The sequence below is a fragment of the Electrophorus electricus genome, chromosome 6 (assembly GCF_041902795.1).
Source record: "Electrophorus electricus isolate QZ-2024a chromosome 6, ASM4190279v1, whole genome shotgun sequence".
In the NCBI taxonomy this organism is placed as follows: domain Eukaryota; kingdom Metazoa; phylum Chordata; class Actinopteri; order Gymnotiformes; family Gymnotidae; genus Electrophorus; species Electrophorus electricus.
In genome coordinates, this window is record NC_137502.1 from 25,063,904 (window position 1) to 25,079,555 (window position 15,652).

The window sequence follows — 15,652 nt, forward strand, 5'->3', positions numbered from 1 at the left end:
GAGAGAGAGAGAGAGAGGGAGGTGTGTGTGTGCGCGCGTGTGCGTGTGCAAGAGAGTCTGTACTCCTGGCACAGTGGAATGTATGGTTTCAGTGCCCTTGGTGACTGACATTTAGAAGTTCAGCCCAAATGCTAAAGGCCAACACTAGTATAAGAGAACTGTCATGTAGGTTTAATTCTAACATTATAATCACCGGTGCCACGCAAAATTTCTCTTAAACATTTTAATATGTAATTTGATACAGCACAGGTACACACTCAGATCAGAACAGAGAGAGACATGGATTGGAGATGAGATCAGATCAGAAAAGAGAGAGACTAGGGTGGAGATGAGAGCATGAAGTAAGGAACACGTAGAAAACAAGCTCTCTTCAAAAGTCGCTCAGTGACTTGGTTTGCTGCAGGTGCTGCTCTGTCGCTATGGTAACAGTTTTGCTAGGGTCTGGGTACATCATGGTGCAGATCAGCTAAAACATCGAACATGGACCTTATGAAGGGCTGAACCACTCATCGCCATAGTAACCCTGGCCTGTTTGATACAGAGAGGAGAGCTGTTTCCCCACAGAGCAGAGGACCAGAGGGACATAGCAGACAACCATACAAAATCATCATCTGATCCTCAGGGTTGATTAGTTTGAAATGACTGTTATAATTCTTGCATACTACACAAACACATGGTCAGGAATAAACAAACCCTCATACTGTACCTCCAGCACTTTTTCTTGATGATATTTCCTAGAATAATTTCAGCTCTGAGAGAAACAGAAAGAGGAGAAAATTAAATCCATTCTTAACCTGCATAATGAGGAGGAGGCTTTAGTCCAGGCTTAATGTGTGTGTGTGTGTGTGTGTGTGTGTGTGTGTGTGTGTGTGTGTGTGTGTGTGTGTGTGTGTGTGTGTGTGTGTGTGTGTGTGTGAGAGAAAATGAATGCTCACCTGCCTGCAGCATACACCTCCGCTGTGTCAAACAGGTTGACTCCATTCTCATAGGCAATGGTCATAAGCTGCTCTGCCACCTTGGACACACACACAGAAAGAAGACATGCAGAAGTGAAATATAAGGAAGTGAAGTGGCAAACTAATCATGTCACAATGTTTTTCAAGATTTATTTTGGTCAACCTTTTTAATATGTTCTAAATATTTCATAATTATGCTCAAAAGCTATTTTTCAGCAGGTGCCATCTTTATGAATCTGAGACTTCCAAGATTCCAGCCCAAAGACCGAACCCCCGAGATGTCCGAGAGGTCCGAGGTTTCCAGACTATTTTCACGGACCAGCTGTTCTGCATCAACCGCTCCTCTGTCATACTCAGACTCTGTCAGGCGGAGGTGTTTTCAAGTGTGTTGAGGCCTGAGATTAAGTGTCGGTAGTTCCTCCTTTTCAAAAGAAGCTGAAAGGTCAGCACTACCTCCTCACTCACTAGGGAAGTCTATTTGTGTGTGTGTGTGTGTGTGTGTGTGTGTGTGTGTGTGTGTGTGTGTGTGTGTGTGTGTGTGTGTGTGCTCATTTGGCTATTTACAAAAAATTAAATCTTGGAGCCAGTTTTCAACAAACAGCAAACTAACCTGATTCCCCTCTCTGAGCTTGAAGAACTTTTGCCTGGAATTCCAAAATATTTTTTCTTCACCATCCATGGTAGCCAAAATCTCAGCCACGTAATATCACATTAAATTGGCACAGACAAGCAGAGAGAGAGATGGAGATAGAAAGAGAGTGAGATTAAGAGACAGGGGCACAAGAACATTAGTTCTTTAAATTAATGGGACAATCTCAGGCTGAGCCAGAAGACACCCAGGGTATTAAAAGTATTGCATTGATCTGTGCCGGGCTTGAACTTCCCTGGGCATTTAAACCCAGAGCCCCTGATCTCCCTCTCTGTTTAATGCAAGAAAAAAAACGAGATCGTCGTCCTCGCTTGTCAGCCAGATGTCGGTTCTCAGCGAAGAAGTACTCAGTTAAGCAAAGGTGACCCGTTAGCCATAATGAAGCGCTGAGAAGGGGTTTGAGAGCAGCCACAGCAAAGGCGCAGACCAAACCAAAACCAAATGTCGTCGTGAACCCGTGGCTTTGGCAGTGGAGTTGTTCAGCAGCTCAGCGGCGCGCATCACTGATCAGTAATCAGTTTCAGTGTTTGTGCATAATTCCGCACAGGTGGGACTTTAAGATAGGTGGACGCTCTCGCTTTGTAGCTTCAAAAGTATGTGCCCTGCTGGTGAAGGCGGGAGCGGGAGATCAACCTGAGCAGCAGACCATGTCCGCTGACCAGTAAAGCCAGAATTTCACATGCAGTCAACCTCAATTACTGTGACAGAGCTGACAGCTTAGCATGCTTACACACACACACACACACACACACACACACACACACACACACACTAATCAGCCTGCGAGCTGTAGCATCCCAGCTGCTGTTATGCACACACTCAGGATGACAGCTGCGACACAAACCACGCCAACACTGCGTGTGTAACTATGCCAGCACAGAATGACAAGTTATCCTGTGTCTCCCCATGTTGGACGTGTGTGTGTGTGTGTGTGTGCACGCACATGTCAAAATATCTTTGCTAACACCTGATGGGGGGGGGGGGCAGGATCCTGCTGACCAAGAAGAGTGAGAGCTTTGACCTCGAGGTCGTGACCTCCGCGACCCTTGTGAGGAGATAAATAATCACGCTAGCGGCCATGTGGCCATTTGCCCACTAAGATGAATAAGCAGTGGTGTGAATAAAGAACCGCATTGGAGCTGTTTCTGGGAACATGCTTATCCTCTGGGGACAGACGAGGCTCCTTAATACACACCACGAGTTCAGACTAGGGCTGAGAATGCGTCACGCTTCTTTTAAACAGGGTTGGCGTTATAAAGGTTACTAAGGGAGAGGTCTGCTAGAGACCGTGGAAAGTACAGAAGTGCTGTGGTGTGCCTGAGCTCAAGCTCATCAGGTCTCATCAGGGAGACAGACCTCTGGCAGGTTAGGCCTTGGTTGTTTCTTTCTGTCTCTGTTTCCTTGTCTCTAACCTAATCCTACCAGATTTGTAAGATTTGTATTGTATTCAAACCCCAGGGCACTAAGATTACAAGCAGCACACAAATCATAAAAACTGTTTGTCATTTTTTCCCTAGCTACCCTTTCTGTTTTTGGATTGTTTGTTTACTTTTGTGAACTACATCAAAACCCCAACGACTGGACTGTTTATCTTTTCATTTCTCCCACAGGCAAGGTTAGTCTTTTACAGGCCTAACTCAAGCCCTGTCTGTTGCTGGCACCACTGAGCACCCAGCGTATATGTGTGTAAGTCTCTCCGTCCTTACATTTTACCGTGGGACAGGAGATTCTCCTGTACTCTCCAGATACTCGCTTGTCTTGGCGCATGTGTTTGCGGTTGGCCTATTGAGAGTCTGAGCTTAACTTGGCTGTTTGTGAGGTAGCTAGCCTGATGTTTTATGGGGAATTCGTAATGCGTCCTGGCCGTTTGGTCTCCGACAGGCTCACACCGCTCATGCTTCGGTTGCTGTGGATCATCTACACTGGTGGCCTCTCTGTGGTACCTCATTCCCCCATGGGTTCCTCGTACCCCTCAGCAGACCTTCCCAAAGGTAACTCATTGTCTTTCCGTCTACCTGCTGGAGTTTACAAACGTCGTGTCGACTTGTGCTTTGCTCACCAGCCCCCTGATACACATCAAGGCTCACATCTCAGTTTCTCCGTGTCTTTTTCTGTTTGCCTGCCTGTTTTTTTCTTAGTTTTTTGGGTTTTGTTGTGTGTCTTGGTTCTGTTTCGTTTTCGGACCCTGCTGGCTCTTCGAGCATGGACCGTTATAACAATTGCTACTCTGAGTTTTGCCCTCAGTAAACATGGCTCCTCTCAGTGCTGGCATCCTTCCTCTTACCTCTTACCCAAAGTACAGCCCCCATTGTGGAGATGGTTTAGCCACTGGGTTTACACAGTTGTTTTAAATGCAGATTTATACCCTTTGGTATCTACTCTACTTTGAGGTGCAGCCTTTAAAGTTACCAGCCCTGTTCTGTGTACATTGGTGTACAGACCTAAAACTGAGTGTAATTTCATTCAAGACTTTTCTGACCTTTTATCATGGACTCTCAGTCTGATAAACTGTTGATTCTAAGGGATTTTAATGTCATATCTGCTGCCCAGAAAATCCTTCGGTAAATGTGATTTCATGCCTTGTGGATTCTTTAATCACATTCAATCAGTATCGGGTCCAACACATCAGAAAGGTCACACATTAGACCTTGTGTTGACATCTGGTTTCTCTGTCTCTAGCCTTGAAATGAATAACACCGGTGTCCCTTTTCACTCTTTCTCAGTCCCGATCCCTTAGGCAATCTATATACCAAGTTTTCAAGCTCGCTCGTTTAACTGGTACCTCCGATGCCCTCTCCTCCTGCACTGGCCATGAGTTGGTCACTATTTATTTATCTTGCTGTGCCATTCTGGACTGTGAAGCTCTTTTAAAACTGAGGCCTTCACTGTTGCTAATCCATGGATGATTGACTCCACCCGGGCTCTTAGATGAACTCACAGAAAGGCAAAAGGGAAAAAAAGATCAACTCCAGGTCTCATCCTTACCAAGAGATTGTGTATGGCTTAATTACGACTCTCTTAAGACAGCAATATTATGCTAACCTAATAATAATAAACAAATAAAAACACCCACAGCCCTAAAATACTGTTCAACACTATCAACTCTATTTTAAATATTGCTGCATTTAGTACATCTGCTTCCACTACTGGAACCTGTGAGAAGTTTCCAAATGTCTGTATCAACAAAACTGACAGCATAAGATGTGACCTCTTATCCCCAGACCCTCAGAGACACATAATCCAGCCAGCTACCTCCTGCAGTTTCAACTAGTATCGTCCTCTCACGTGTCTCAGGTGGTCTCACACATGAATCCCACCCATTGTCTCTTAGTCCCTATACGTCACACCTTTTCAAAGACATTTTTGACAGAATATGCACCTTATTTTGGCCACAATGAATAGCTCTTTAACAAATGTAGCCATCTCTTCCAGCTTTAAACATGCAATTGTGCAACCCCTACTAAAGAAACATACCATTGATGCCAATGACCATAAAAACTATATGCCCATATCCAAGCATTATTTATTTCTAAGATTTTGGAAAAAAAATGGTCTTCTTCCAAGTCTTAGTTGAATACATCTAACATCTCTGACGTAGGTTCGGAGAGGTCTGCATTGTGCTGAATCTGCACTGTTGAAGGCACATAATGGCATCAATCTCTCTGTTGATGCTGGTTCCTGTGTTATTTTAGTCTTGCTTGAGCTCAGTGCAGTATTTGATATAATCGATAGAATTTGGACAGCAGGGCCCAAAATATAAATGGTTTACTTCCTACCTGAGTGACAGAACCTTGTCAGTCAGAACAGAAAACTGTTCTATATCCCTGGCTCCCATCAAATGTGGCATGCCACAAGGTTCAATTTTAGAGCCTCTTTTATTCTCATTATTCATGCTTCCCCGTCTCTATCTTTAAGAAATATAATGTTCTGTGCCACTGTTATGTGGATGACACACACAATTTTATCTACCAGTGATACCTGACAGTGCTTCCTCAATGAAGAACCTCTTTAACTGTCTACATGACATCAAGTTCTGCATGGTGAGAAATTTCTTTAAACTAAATTAAAATAAAACTGAAATAATTATATTTGGCCCTCCTAGCACTGTCAAGTGGCAAAAGCAACATGCTTGAGTTCCTGTCTGAAAATTCACACAGTGTGGTTAAAAATCTTGGTATCATTTTGGACACTTAACAAACAAGTAATTAGTGTGTGGAAGCGCAGTTTTATTAGCCAAATAAGTCATTTTTATCTGAGGAGGGCTGAGAAACAATTATTCATGCGTTTATTACTTGTCTATTGGACTACTGTAACTCCCTGTATTGGGAATTGGTGAACATGCAGCTTCTAGAGACTTCTACCAGGAACATAGAACAAAACAAAGACAACAAATAACTCTTGTTCTGGAGCACTTCCATTGGTTTCCAGTGAAATACAGAAGTGCCTTAAAAATGGTACCTTTTTGTTTTAAAATCCCTCAAGGTATTAGTGCCTCAGTATATCATAGATTGGCATATTCCATATGCTGCACCTGCGTCGCTTAGGTCACCCTCTTGCCAATTCCTCTCAGCGCCCACTCATGCCTCAAAGCCGAAGGTGACTGGGCTTTCTGTCGTTGTCCCCAGGCTCTGGAATAGAATTCAGTCCCCCAAGCCCTGTGGCCCACCATTTAAATCGATTTAAATTGTTTTTACACACACACCCTTTTTTTCTTGTTTTTTTAGTTCAGTCTAAAGGTCTAGAGGTTTCCTATGATTTTTTTTTTGTCAAGTCCACTCTTACTACACTTTTAATTTGTTGGTTTTATTTAGATTTTCATTAGTTTTATTGCTTTTATGTATTGTTGCTTTTAATAATCAATCTTAATTGGTTATGTTTTTGTTTTATATTTTGCGTTTCTTGTGTTTTTATTTTTCTAATGTATGTCTTTTTTAAACTCTTTATTCTTTTTCTTGTACTTGTACTTTCCTTGACTGGGATTCTATGAACTCCAGTCACTTTAAAATGTGCTATACAAATAAAGGTGACTTGACCTGACTTTGCAAAAGTATAAGCAGTTTTTACCAAACTGACAGGAAACACGAGAACCAGAGAGAACCAGGATTCCCTCCCTTGGTAAGTTTAGTTCCCCTAAACCTCCCCTGTGGCATGTAGTCAGGGACAGTATGTGGGGTGAATTCAAAGAGACAAAAAGATGCTCTATCCTACCTCATCAGAAATCTGACCTCCAAATGTCACCCAGGTTCCTAGAGAAAAGGGAGGAAACATTACAACAAGTTCCACATACATCTTGCATCCATTTAAAGGAACCGGGTATCCAACAAATTCTGTTTACACATTTCTACCGGATGTGTGTCTGGATTGCAGTATCTGGATAACAAATGAGCCTTTCTCCCCCATCCATTCACACCTGGGCTTTTTTTTATCTGCTCAGCACTGTGACAGGTATAAGACCTGCAGGTGTAGGACATTAAGTCAATCAGCCAACTAAACGGAACTAAACCAAAAACAAGGCAGGTGTGAGTTATCAAGAGATCTTTTTTTTTTTCCAGCCAATATTTACTTTGCTGTGTAAAGGAGTAATGTTTGACAGGTGCACAATTGCTGCTGTCCGCAAGCAACAGAAAAGTGTTTGCTGCAGGGGAGCAGCCGTGAGCGCTACTACAGAGAATAAGTCACGCGAGGTGGAGACGGAGTTTGCTGGGTTTTTCTGATGAGGCTGCTATCCTGGGCGCTTTTCCAGCGATTTCTTTCTTGTCATAGTGAACACACTGTCTAGACTGCCTTTACAACTGCCGATCACAGTGTGAGCCAGACTACCTCTACAACAGGCTTCTGCTGCAGACACACACCAGGAAGGTTCCGGAAGCCAGCGGTAAATGCAGACACAAAATGCTTTGGGAGCTTATCTAAAAATACACAAACACAAATAAAAAGATGAATCCGTGACAATATCAATACAAAACATCAGACATAACTAGAAAACAGGAAATGACTGGGAACTAGTCCAGGAACTACACTAGGAATTAGACTAGGAACTGACTAGAAATGAGACTAGGCTGTAGCCCAGGAACTAGACTAGACATTAGACAGCCCATCAGAAGGCTTAAAACACATTTGCAATGCTCCACCAAGTCTGAGGAAAAGATCCTGTCTGGAGAGCAGGGCAGAGCATAAGCAGGTAAGCAGGTGTAGCATGTGTACCCTGGTTTTAATTATGTTCTGATCTCATTACGTATGTTTAGCACATGTTTTCCACAGTGACATGAGATCCAGATCCAGACTGCATTCCAATGCAAAATCTAAACCTGGCTCAAAGTCTTTCTAGACTTTTACATTTTTCTTGTATGATTTAATAAGCATGAAAGCTGCATAAATAATTCCAACCTCAGGCACTTTAGTTTCAGAATGCAACAGCAGGTCATGGTACAGGTTCACCTTTCCTGAATTAACTGAAGGTTTCAGAAGTTTGAAAACTTTCAGTTTTCCTCAGCATCTGTAAACGGATGGAAATGATTCACTTTTGACAGGGCCGTATGTTTGCTTGCCTGTGCCATTTAATCCTAGTTTCTCCTCACTGTTTATGTGCAGCATTTCTCATGACCATGGGGACCACTTCCTATGAGTGGCCAAACAGAGACTCTTCCCTTAAAAAAGGCCCTTTGAACACTGCATAGAAACACATTTGTGCCGAATATTCTGCCATTTTGATGAATAATGTTTTAACTGGTTTGCAAACAGATTAGGTAACAGGAGGGGATAACAGATGATAACATTGTCTTGCAGATGGGGAAGGAGAGACGCTAAAAACTAGCGCTTCAGACCGCTGTCAATTTTCCCAGCATGCCCTGTAGGAGAGCATGCCCGGTGGAGACACGGGAGCGGTTTCTCAACAACGCAGGCCCATCTGACGTTAAACCTGCGCCGGGTCCCGGGCTAGACACCGACGTGGCTTGGAAACACCGCTAGCTGCTCGTGTAGAGCCCGGAGCTGGAATGACATGCCTGTACCGGAGCGGTTGTAACTGTGTGGGGAGAGTGCTCTGAAGCTCCTTGCACCGTGATCCCGCCAGGACGCAGCTCCCAGCAGCTGTGATGTGGCTAAACTCAGTCTACATCATAACCTGAAGCTTGAGAACTGCTGGATTCAGCAGACAGGTATTTTCGTGGCCTCTTCAATGCCTCTGTTGATGAATTTTGGACAGTCAGTCAAGAGTCTACGATCTTTCTTAATCTAAATGAGAACACCTTTGCCTGCTAAGCATTAGGATCAAAGGTGGCTGCATCCAGTTATTGGTCTTTTTATCCTACAGAGCATCAAAATTATGCTCTCATCATCACAGCTTCAGCAGTTCGGCACATCCATCACCAGGATGTGGACTTTGTCCCCGCTGCTCCGAAACTAGAAGCTGCTTGAAATCGTGGCGGGTTTGATAATTAGGTGAGTGGGCACCATGTTCCACTCCTGCCACTCTCCATGGGCAGGGGTGAGAAGAACAGCTACAAGCGCAATGTTCTTGATGTAACAGCCCCAGTTTCCTCTGTGGCAATTACACAGAGGAAACAGCTCGCTGGGGTGAGGTCATTTAAACAGAGCGAGGAAGAGGAGAGTTGACGAAGAACAGAGGGGAAGTGCAGGTGCTGCGCTGAGGACAAAAGCATGAATACTTCAGACACACACACACACACACACACACACACAAGCATGCACACATGGTGAATAACACAATAACTTGGGCTACTGGTCAGGTGCATGCTGCGTAAGTCAAACAGGACACATCTGAGCAGGAGAGACCCCAGCTTGTGCCTACACAATAGACGGCACACACTGAAGCTCTAGATTGTTCTATTAATAAACATTCTGTTTCCGTAGAAAGGAGACCCTTGCACACAACACAAACACACAACAGTTACACACACAGCATAAGAAAACGGGTCAGAGAACTAGAATATTCTATTTACCAGCATTCTTATTGAAAAGAACAAACCATTTACTATCAGCGTAATTCTTTTAAAAAAAACCTTATTGCATAAGCAGAGATGGAATGAAAGACTTTCCACAGGGGACTAAAAAAAAAAAAAAAAAACACTGTACAAATGACTAGATGTCCAAACTAATGACAGCAAGGGAAAGAGGACAGGAGAAAGTATGGTACTGCCTGTTCTCTCTCTCTCTCTCACTCTCACACACACACACACACAAACAAAACTTCAGTTTCAGAAATGCTAGAGTGGTTTGAAAATTAAAGTATTTATGAAGGAGAAAGTGCATCTCTGTCTTAACGTCTCTCAATCTGACCTGTCATGATTTTCTCTGCGCAGCATCTCTGGTAAAAAGAGAAATGGGACCAACACGTGACCGTCTTAAAGATTTTGAGCAAATTATTTTCTTTTGCTGTTTTGTTGTATTGTCCTGTTGCATTGTCCAGAAAAGAAGTTGTGTGATAGTGTTGATCAGTGAGTGCTCTCTGCAGAGTTTAATTCGTGGTCTTAGAGTTTGCAGGGAGCTGGTTTTGACATGCATTCTGAAATTTAGTGCTGTATTTTTGGGGAAAAATAAAAATCTCATTAAAGGTATTTCTGACTTACTGTATTTCGGGGGAAAAGTCTTTAACTCCCCAACTATGGAGATATCAGCAAAATGGCAAGAAGAGAGCAAAAAAGGGTTTGGGTGTGATACGACGATGACACTGTCTCCATCACTCTAGATCTTTCAGTCAAAGTGAAAGAAGATCAACGTGTCTATAACGAACACAGTATCTTGCCTGTGTGTGTGAAATGTCTTCCAAGTTTGGGAAAATGCTCTCATTTACTTCTGGGAATGTAGATACATCTTGAGATCCAGGTGATTCATAGCTCAGGACATTGAGATATCAACAAAACATCAAAAGAGATTATTTCCATTGGTGCTTCCCTCCAAAACAGTCTCGTTACCCTGGTTACATTGTAACCCTACTAACTCTTGTAACCCTACATTGATTACATCATACCCTCTCGACAAATGATTACTCCTGGCTGGGAAACATATTCTTAATAACTGGCTAAGAGAGATTCCCCTGTCTGTTACTCAGATGTATAATTAAATATTTAAGATGCCTCCTCACGAAGGATTTGCTCCTTACTAAAAGACCATTATTCCTGTACATCCAGATGGTACGTAACTTACACAAACAGATCTAATGAAACGAAGTGGGTCATATGTTTGTTTATTTATTCATCTATTTATTTATGCATTCATTCTATCTCCTTTCTCAAGCATGGTTTTGTTTGGGGATTTTTATTTATTTATTTATTTTTTTTTTTTTTTTTTTTTTTTGGGGGGGGGGGGGGGGGGGGATATACATGTTTGCTTTTGTCCATATTGTATGTGAACTGCTTTTCTGTTGTATCATCTTCTAGAAACCAATAAACTGTTGTTGGCAACATCGTTTGGAGGTTACGATGTTAGGCAAGTATTGACTGCACAGCTCCGGAAGGTGCACTTAACATATTTAACTTTTTTAAGCTTGTAAATGACATATTTCTGGCTCAGTTCAGGTCACGTGGCTGTTTCGATTTCTCACTCTCACGCACACGCAAACACTTCTTGCTTGAGTCTTCAGTCTTTAGGCCTCGGTGAAGGAGTTTCTGCAGCTTTGAACTCCTACCTTACTTCACCCAACCAGCTCACATATACAGCATATACAACAGAGTGTGAGAGAGAAAGACAGTGAAAGAACAAGGATCAGAGAGGGAGAGATCTGAGGAGTGGAGGGGCGAATCACATGTGGGGTCACATAGGGTCCTTGGCTATTTTCCTCTCTTCCATTTGCGTGCCATCAGTATCCAGCCATAACGAGGGTCCGACCTGCTAATGCACTCCATGGTGTCAGTTTAATTAAGCCAACTGTAACCCCTCCATGAAAGTCCAATCCAATCCACTCCCATCTAGCAAAGCGGGGCAGTGCTTCTTCTGGGGTTTGCTTATCCCTGCCATCGCTGCATGCATTTTGGAAGCCCATAAAAATACATCAGAGCAGAGAAAGAAGAAGCACATGGGATGAGTCTGTGTAACCTTTGGTTACATGCTCCAGCCACTCACTGACAAACCCTTTTTAAAGAGTCTTACAACTCTTTACTATTGGTGAAGTGCCTTCTCCGGGTTCCAGGTTCACTCAAGGTGGAGTGTTTGATGTTTCCATGCAAAATGCATTCAGCGACTACTCAAAAGTTCTCAAAGCTCTTACTCAAATTCAAAGACCAAGAGAACATAACGTTCCCTCTATGCACCTGCGTTCATTTAAAAACTTTAATTTAAGTTCAAAAGCAAACATAAGCATTTTCTTCATTTATGCAATTAAAACTTAAATCTCTGTTTCAGTGCAAATGGCCATTTCACAATGGATTTCACAATTGATGATCTGTAGATGAAGAACTGCCCAGGTGATTTCCATCAAGTGTCAGTAAAATGCCAACATGATTTAGACTCTAATTAGATTTAGACTCTAATAATAAGACTCTAAGAATTCCACTGTGTGAGGAAGGTACACTGAATATAGAAGTGAGAGTAAATATAGGAGGAAAATTAGGTGTGACTGTCTACAGGAAACTACAGAAGCTCTAGTGCACTATTGTGAAGGCTGATCCCAGAACTGTAAGCTGTGGTTCTGCAGCACAAAAACAAAAAGTGTGTGTGATGGATAAACTCAAAACAGCTACTTGCAGGGAGCTCAGGGGATGGTGGGATGGAGAGTGCCACGCTGAAGGTCTTTACACTCTCCAGCCTGCTGAAGAGATTGTGTGCGTGTGTGCGTATCGTTAAAGATATCATGAATATTTACAGCAGTTTAGGCTTGGGGAAATTTAAGACATGATTATGTTAAGATTAAGGTCAACTTGTCCAGAATATTAAAACAGACAGTGATGCAAAACAGTGGCACTTGTTTCAAGGGTTATGACTAGTAATGATTATGCAGTATGAATATTAACATATCCGTGCATGTGAACATCAATCCTGCTTATGATTATTTATGTTTATGCAGTATGAATATTAACATATCTGTGCATATAAACATCAACCCTGCTTATGATTAGTTATGTTTATGTATTATGAATATTAACATATCTGTACATGTGAACACTAACCCTTCTTATGACTAGTTATGATTATGCGGTATGAATATTAACGGAATATATCCGTGCATGTTACTGATTAGTCATGTACGCCAACACAAATGACTAAATTGAAAATTATTTGTACATTTGGCTGTTTCCATGTCTGATTTGGAAGGTGACTGTAAAACTCTAGCTAGATAACGTGCTGGCGGCAAAGATGAGCTTCTCAATCTCATATTAAAGCAAATGTTAGACTGAAACAAACTCAATGAAATGCCATCAGTGCAGCACCAAGTTGCCTCCTGAAGTAGCCATGAGGCTATGTAGCCATGAGGTAGTGTGTGTGGCAGTCAGTCAGTCACACTCAGCTGCAGGGCCCTGGAACCCAGCCAACTGCCTCCCACTCTTCTCTGGGTCAGAGGCATCTACCTGGGCAGGTGTGTGTGTGTGTGTGTGTGTGTGTGTGTGTGTGTGTGTGTGTGCATGTGCATGTGTATTCTAATGTGGGGATAGTTGTTGGCAGGGGTGTGTGTGGGGATGGATCTATCTATATGTAACTATGGCTTTTATGTACATGTTAAAGATCTGTGTGAGTATATGTTTGTGTTTTGGGGTCTGATGATAATACCAGTATTTTATGCAGTCTTTGGATGGATGTATGGGAGTATAGTTATATAAGTGATGGGAGTATGGTTATATAAGTGTATGGCTATGTAAGTGATGGGAGTATGGTTATATAAGTAATGGGAGTATGGTTATATAACTAAGGGGAGTATGGTTATATAAGTGATGGGAGTATAGTTATATAACTGAGGGGAATATGATTATATAAGTGATGGGAGTATAGTTATATAACTGAGGGGAGTATAGTTATATAAGTGATGGGAGTATAGTTATATAACTGGGGGGAGTATGGTTATATAAGTAATGGGAGTATAGTTATATAACTGAGGGGAGTATAGTTATATAAGTAATGGGAGTATAGTTATATAACTGAGGGGAGTATAGTTATATAAGTGATGGGAGTATAGTTATATAACTGAGGGGAGTATGGTTATATAAGTAATGGGAGTATAGTTATATAACTGAGGGGAGTATAGTTATATAAGTGATGGGAGTATGTGTCATGCCACCCCTGTCCCAAGCTCACTACAGTTCCCAACCCGCTGTTCGTCACCCAGGTAACAACACCGGCCAATCACAGACAGTTCGTCAGATCATAATCACTGGATTATTAACATCATCTGTTCTTTTATTCCAAGTGTATTTAAGCCTGCCTACTCCTTCTTACCATTGTGAAGTATTGCCTCTAGTTTCACTGTACATACCGAGCATTTTCTCCTGTTTTGCCCTTTTGTGTACCAGACCTTTTTTTGTATTTTCTCTCTACTGTCTCTTGCCTGCCCCTTTGCATTAGTTTGCCTGTTTTTGGATTGCTTTATTGGTTTTTGACTCGGACTGTCTTTACTCCATGATTGTGCTTATCCCTGATATCATATTTCTGGCTCTGACCCAGGCTTTTTCTCTGACTACTGATTTGGATTACAATAAATCCCTAACCTCTTATCTGCAAGCAACTGACTTTGTCTGTCCCATTACATAATGGTTGTGATCGGAGTATGGTTATGTAAGTGATGGGAGTATGGTTATGTAAGTGATGGGAGTATGGTTATGTAAGTGATGGGAGTGTGGTTATGTAAGTGATGGGAGTGTGGATTATGTAAGTGATGGGAGTATGGTTATATAAGTGATGGGAGTATGGGTTATGTAAGTGATGGGAGTATGGTTATGTAAGTGATGGGAGTATGGTTATGTAAGTGATGGGAGTATGGTTATATAAGTGATGGGAGTGTGGGTTATGTAAGTGATGGGAGTATGCTTATATAAGTGATGGGAGTGTGGGTTATGTAAGTGATGGGAGTATGCTTATATAAGTGATGGGAGTATGGTTATATAAGTGATGGGAGTATGGTTATGTAAGTGATGGGAGTGTGGGTTATGTAAGTGATGGGAGTATGGTTATGTAAGTGATGGGAGTATGGTTATGTAAGTGATGGGAGTATGCTTATATAAGTGATAGGAGTATGGTTATGTAAGTGATGGGAGTATGCTTATATAAGTGATGGGAGTATAGTTATGTAAGTGATGGGAGTATGGTTATATAAGTGATGGGAGTATGGTTATATAAGTGATGGGAGTATGGTTATGTAAGTGATGGGAGTGTGGGTTATGTAAGTGATGGGAGAATGGTTATGTAAGTGATGGGAGTGTGGGTTATGTAAGTGATGGGAGTATGGTTATGTAAGTGATGGGAGTATGGTTATGTAAGTGATGGGAGTATGGTTATGTAAGTGATGGGAGTATGCTTATATAAGTGATAGGAGTATGCTTATATAAGTGATAGGAGTATGGTTATGTAAGTGATGGGAGTATGCTTATATAAGTGATGGGAGTATAGTTATATAAGTGATGGGAGTATGGTTATGTAAGTGATGGGAGTGTGGGTTATGTAAGTGATGGGAGTATGGTTATGTAAGTGATGGGAGTATGCTTATATAAGTGATGGGAGTATGGTTACATAAGTGATGGGAGTATGGTTACATAAGTGATGGGAGTATGGTTATGTAAGTGATGGGAGTATGCTTATATAAGTGATGGGAGTATGGTTATGTAAGTGATGGGAGTATGGTTATGTAAGTGATGGGAGTATGGTTATGTAAGTGATGGGAGTGTGGGTTATGTAAGTGATGGGAGTATGGTTATGTAAGTGATGGGAGTGTGGGTTATGTAAGTGATAGGAGTATGGTTATGTAAGTGATGGGAGTGTGGGTTATGTAAATGATGGGAGTATGCTTATATAAGTGATGGGAGTATGGTTATGTAAGTGATGGGAGTATGCTTATATAAGTGATGGGAGTATGGTTATATAAGTGATGGGAGTATGGTTATGTAAG

At 42.0% G+C, this 15,652-nt stretch overlaps 1 protein-coding gene across 6 annotated transcripts in view; it reads right to left on the reverse strand.

Moving 5' to 3' along the window:
- kcnab1a (potassium voltage-gated channel subfamily A regulatory beta subunit 1a) overlaps positions 1-15,652 on the reverse strand; it is a 100,758-nt gene that overhangs the window by 11,729 nt on the left and 73,377 nt on the right. For all 6 annotated transcript variants that reach the window (XM_035525808.2, XM_081716100.1, XM_035525809.2 and 3 more), the window contains 3 exons: positions 6,814-6,851; positions 936-1,015; positions 707-751 (listed from right to left, as the gene is read on the reverse strand). In XM_035525808.2, the coding sequence (XP_035381701.1) occupies positions 707-751; positions 936-1,015; positions 6,814-6,851 (163 nt within the window). The remainder of the gene's footprint in view (positions 1-706; positions 752-935; positions 1,016-6,813; positions 6,852-15,652) is intronic.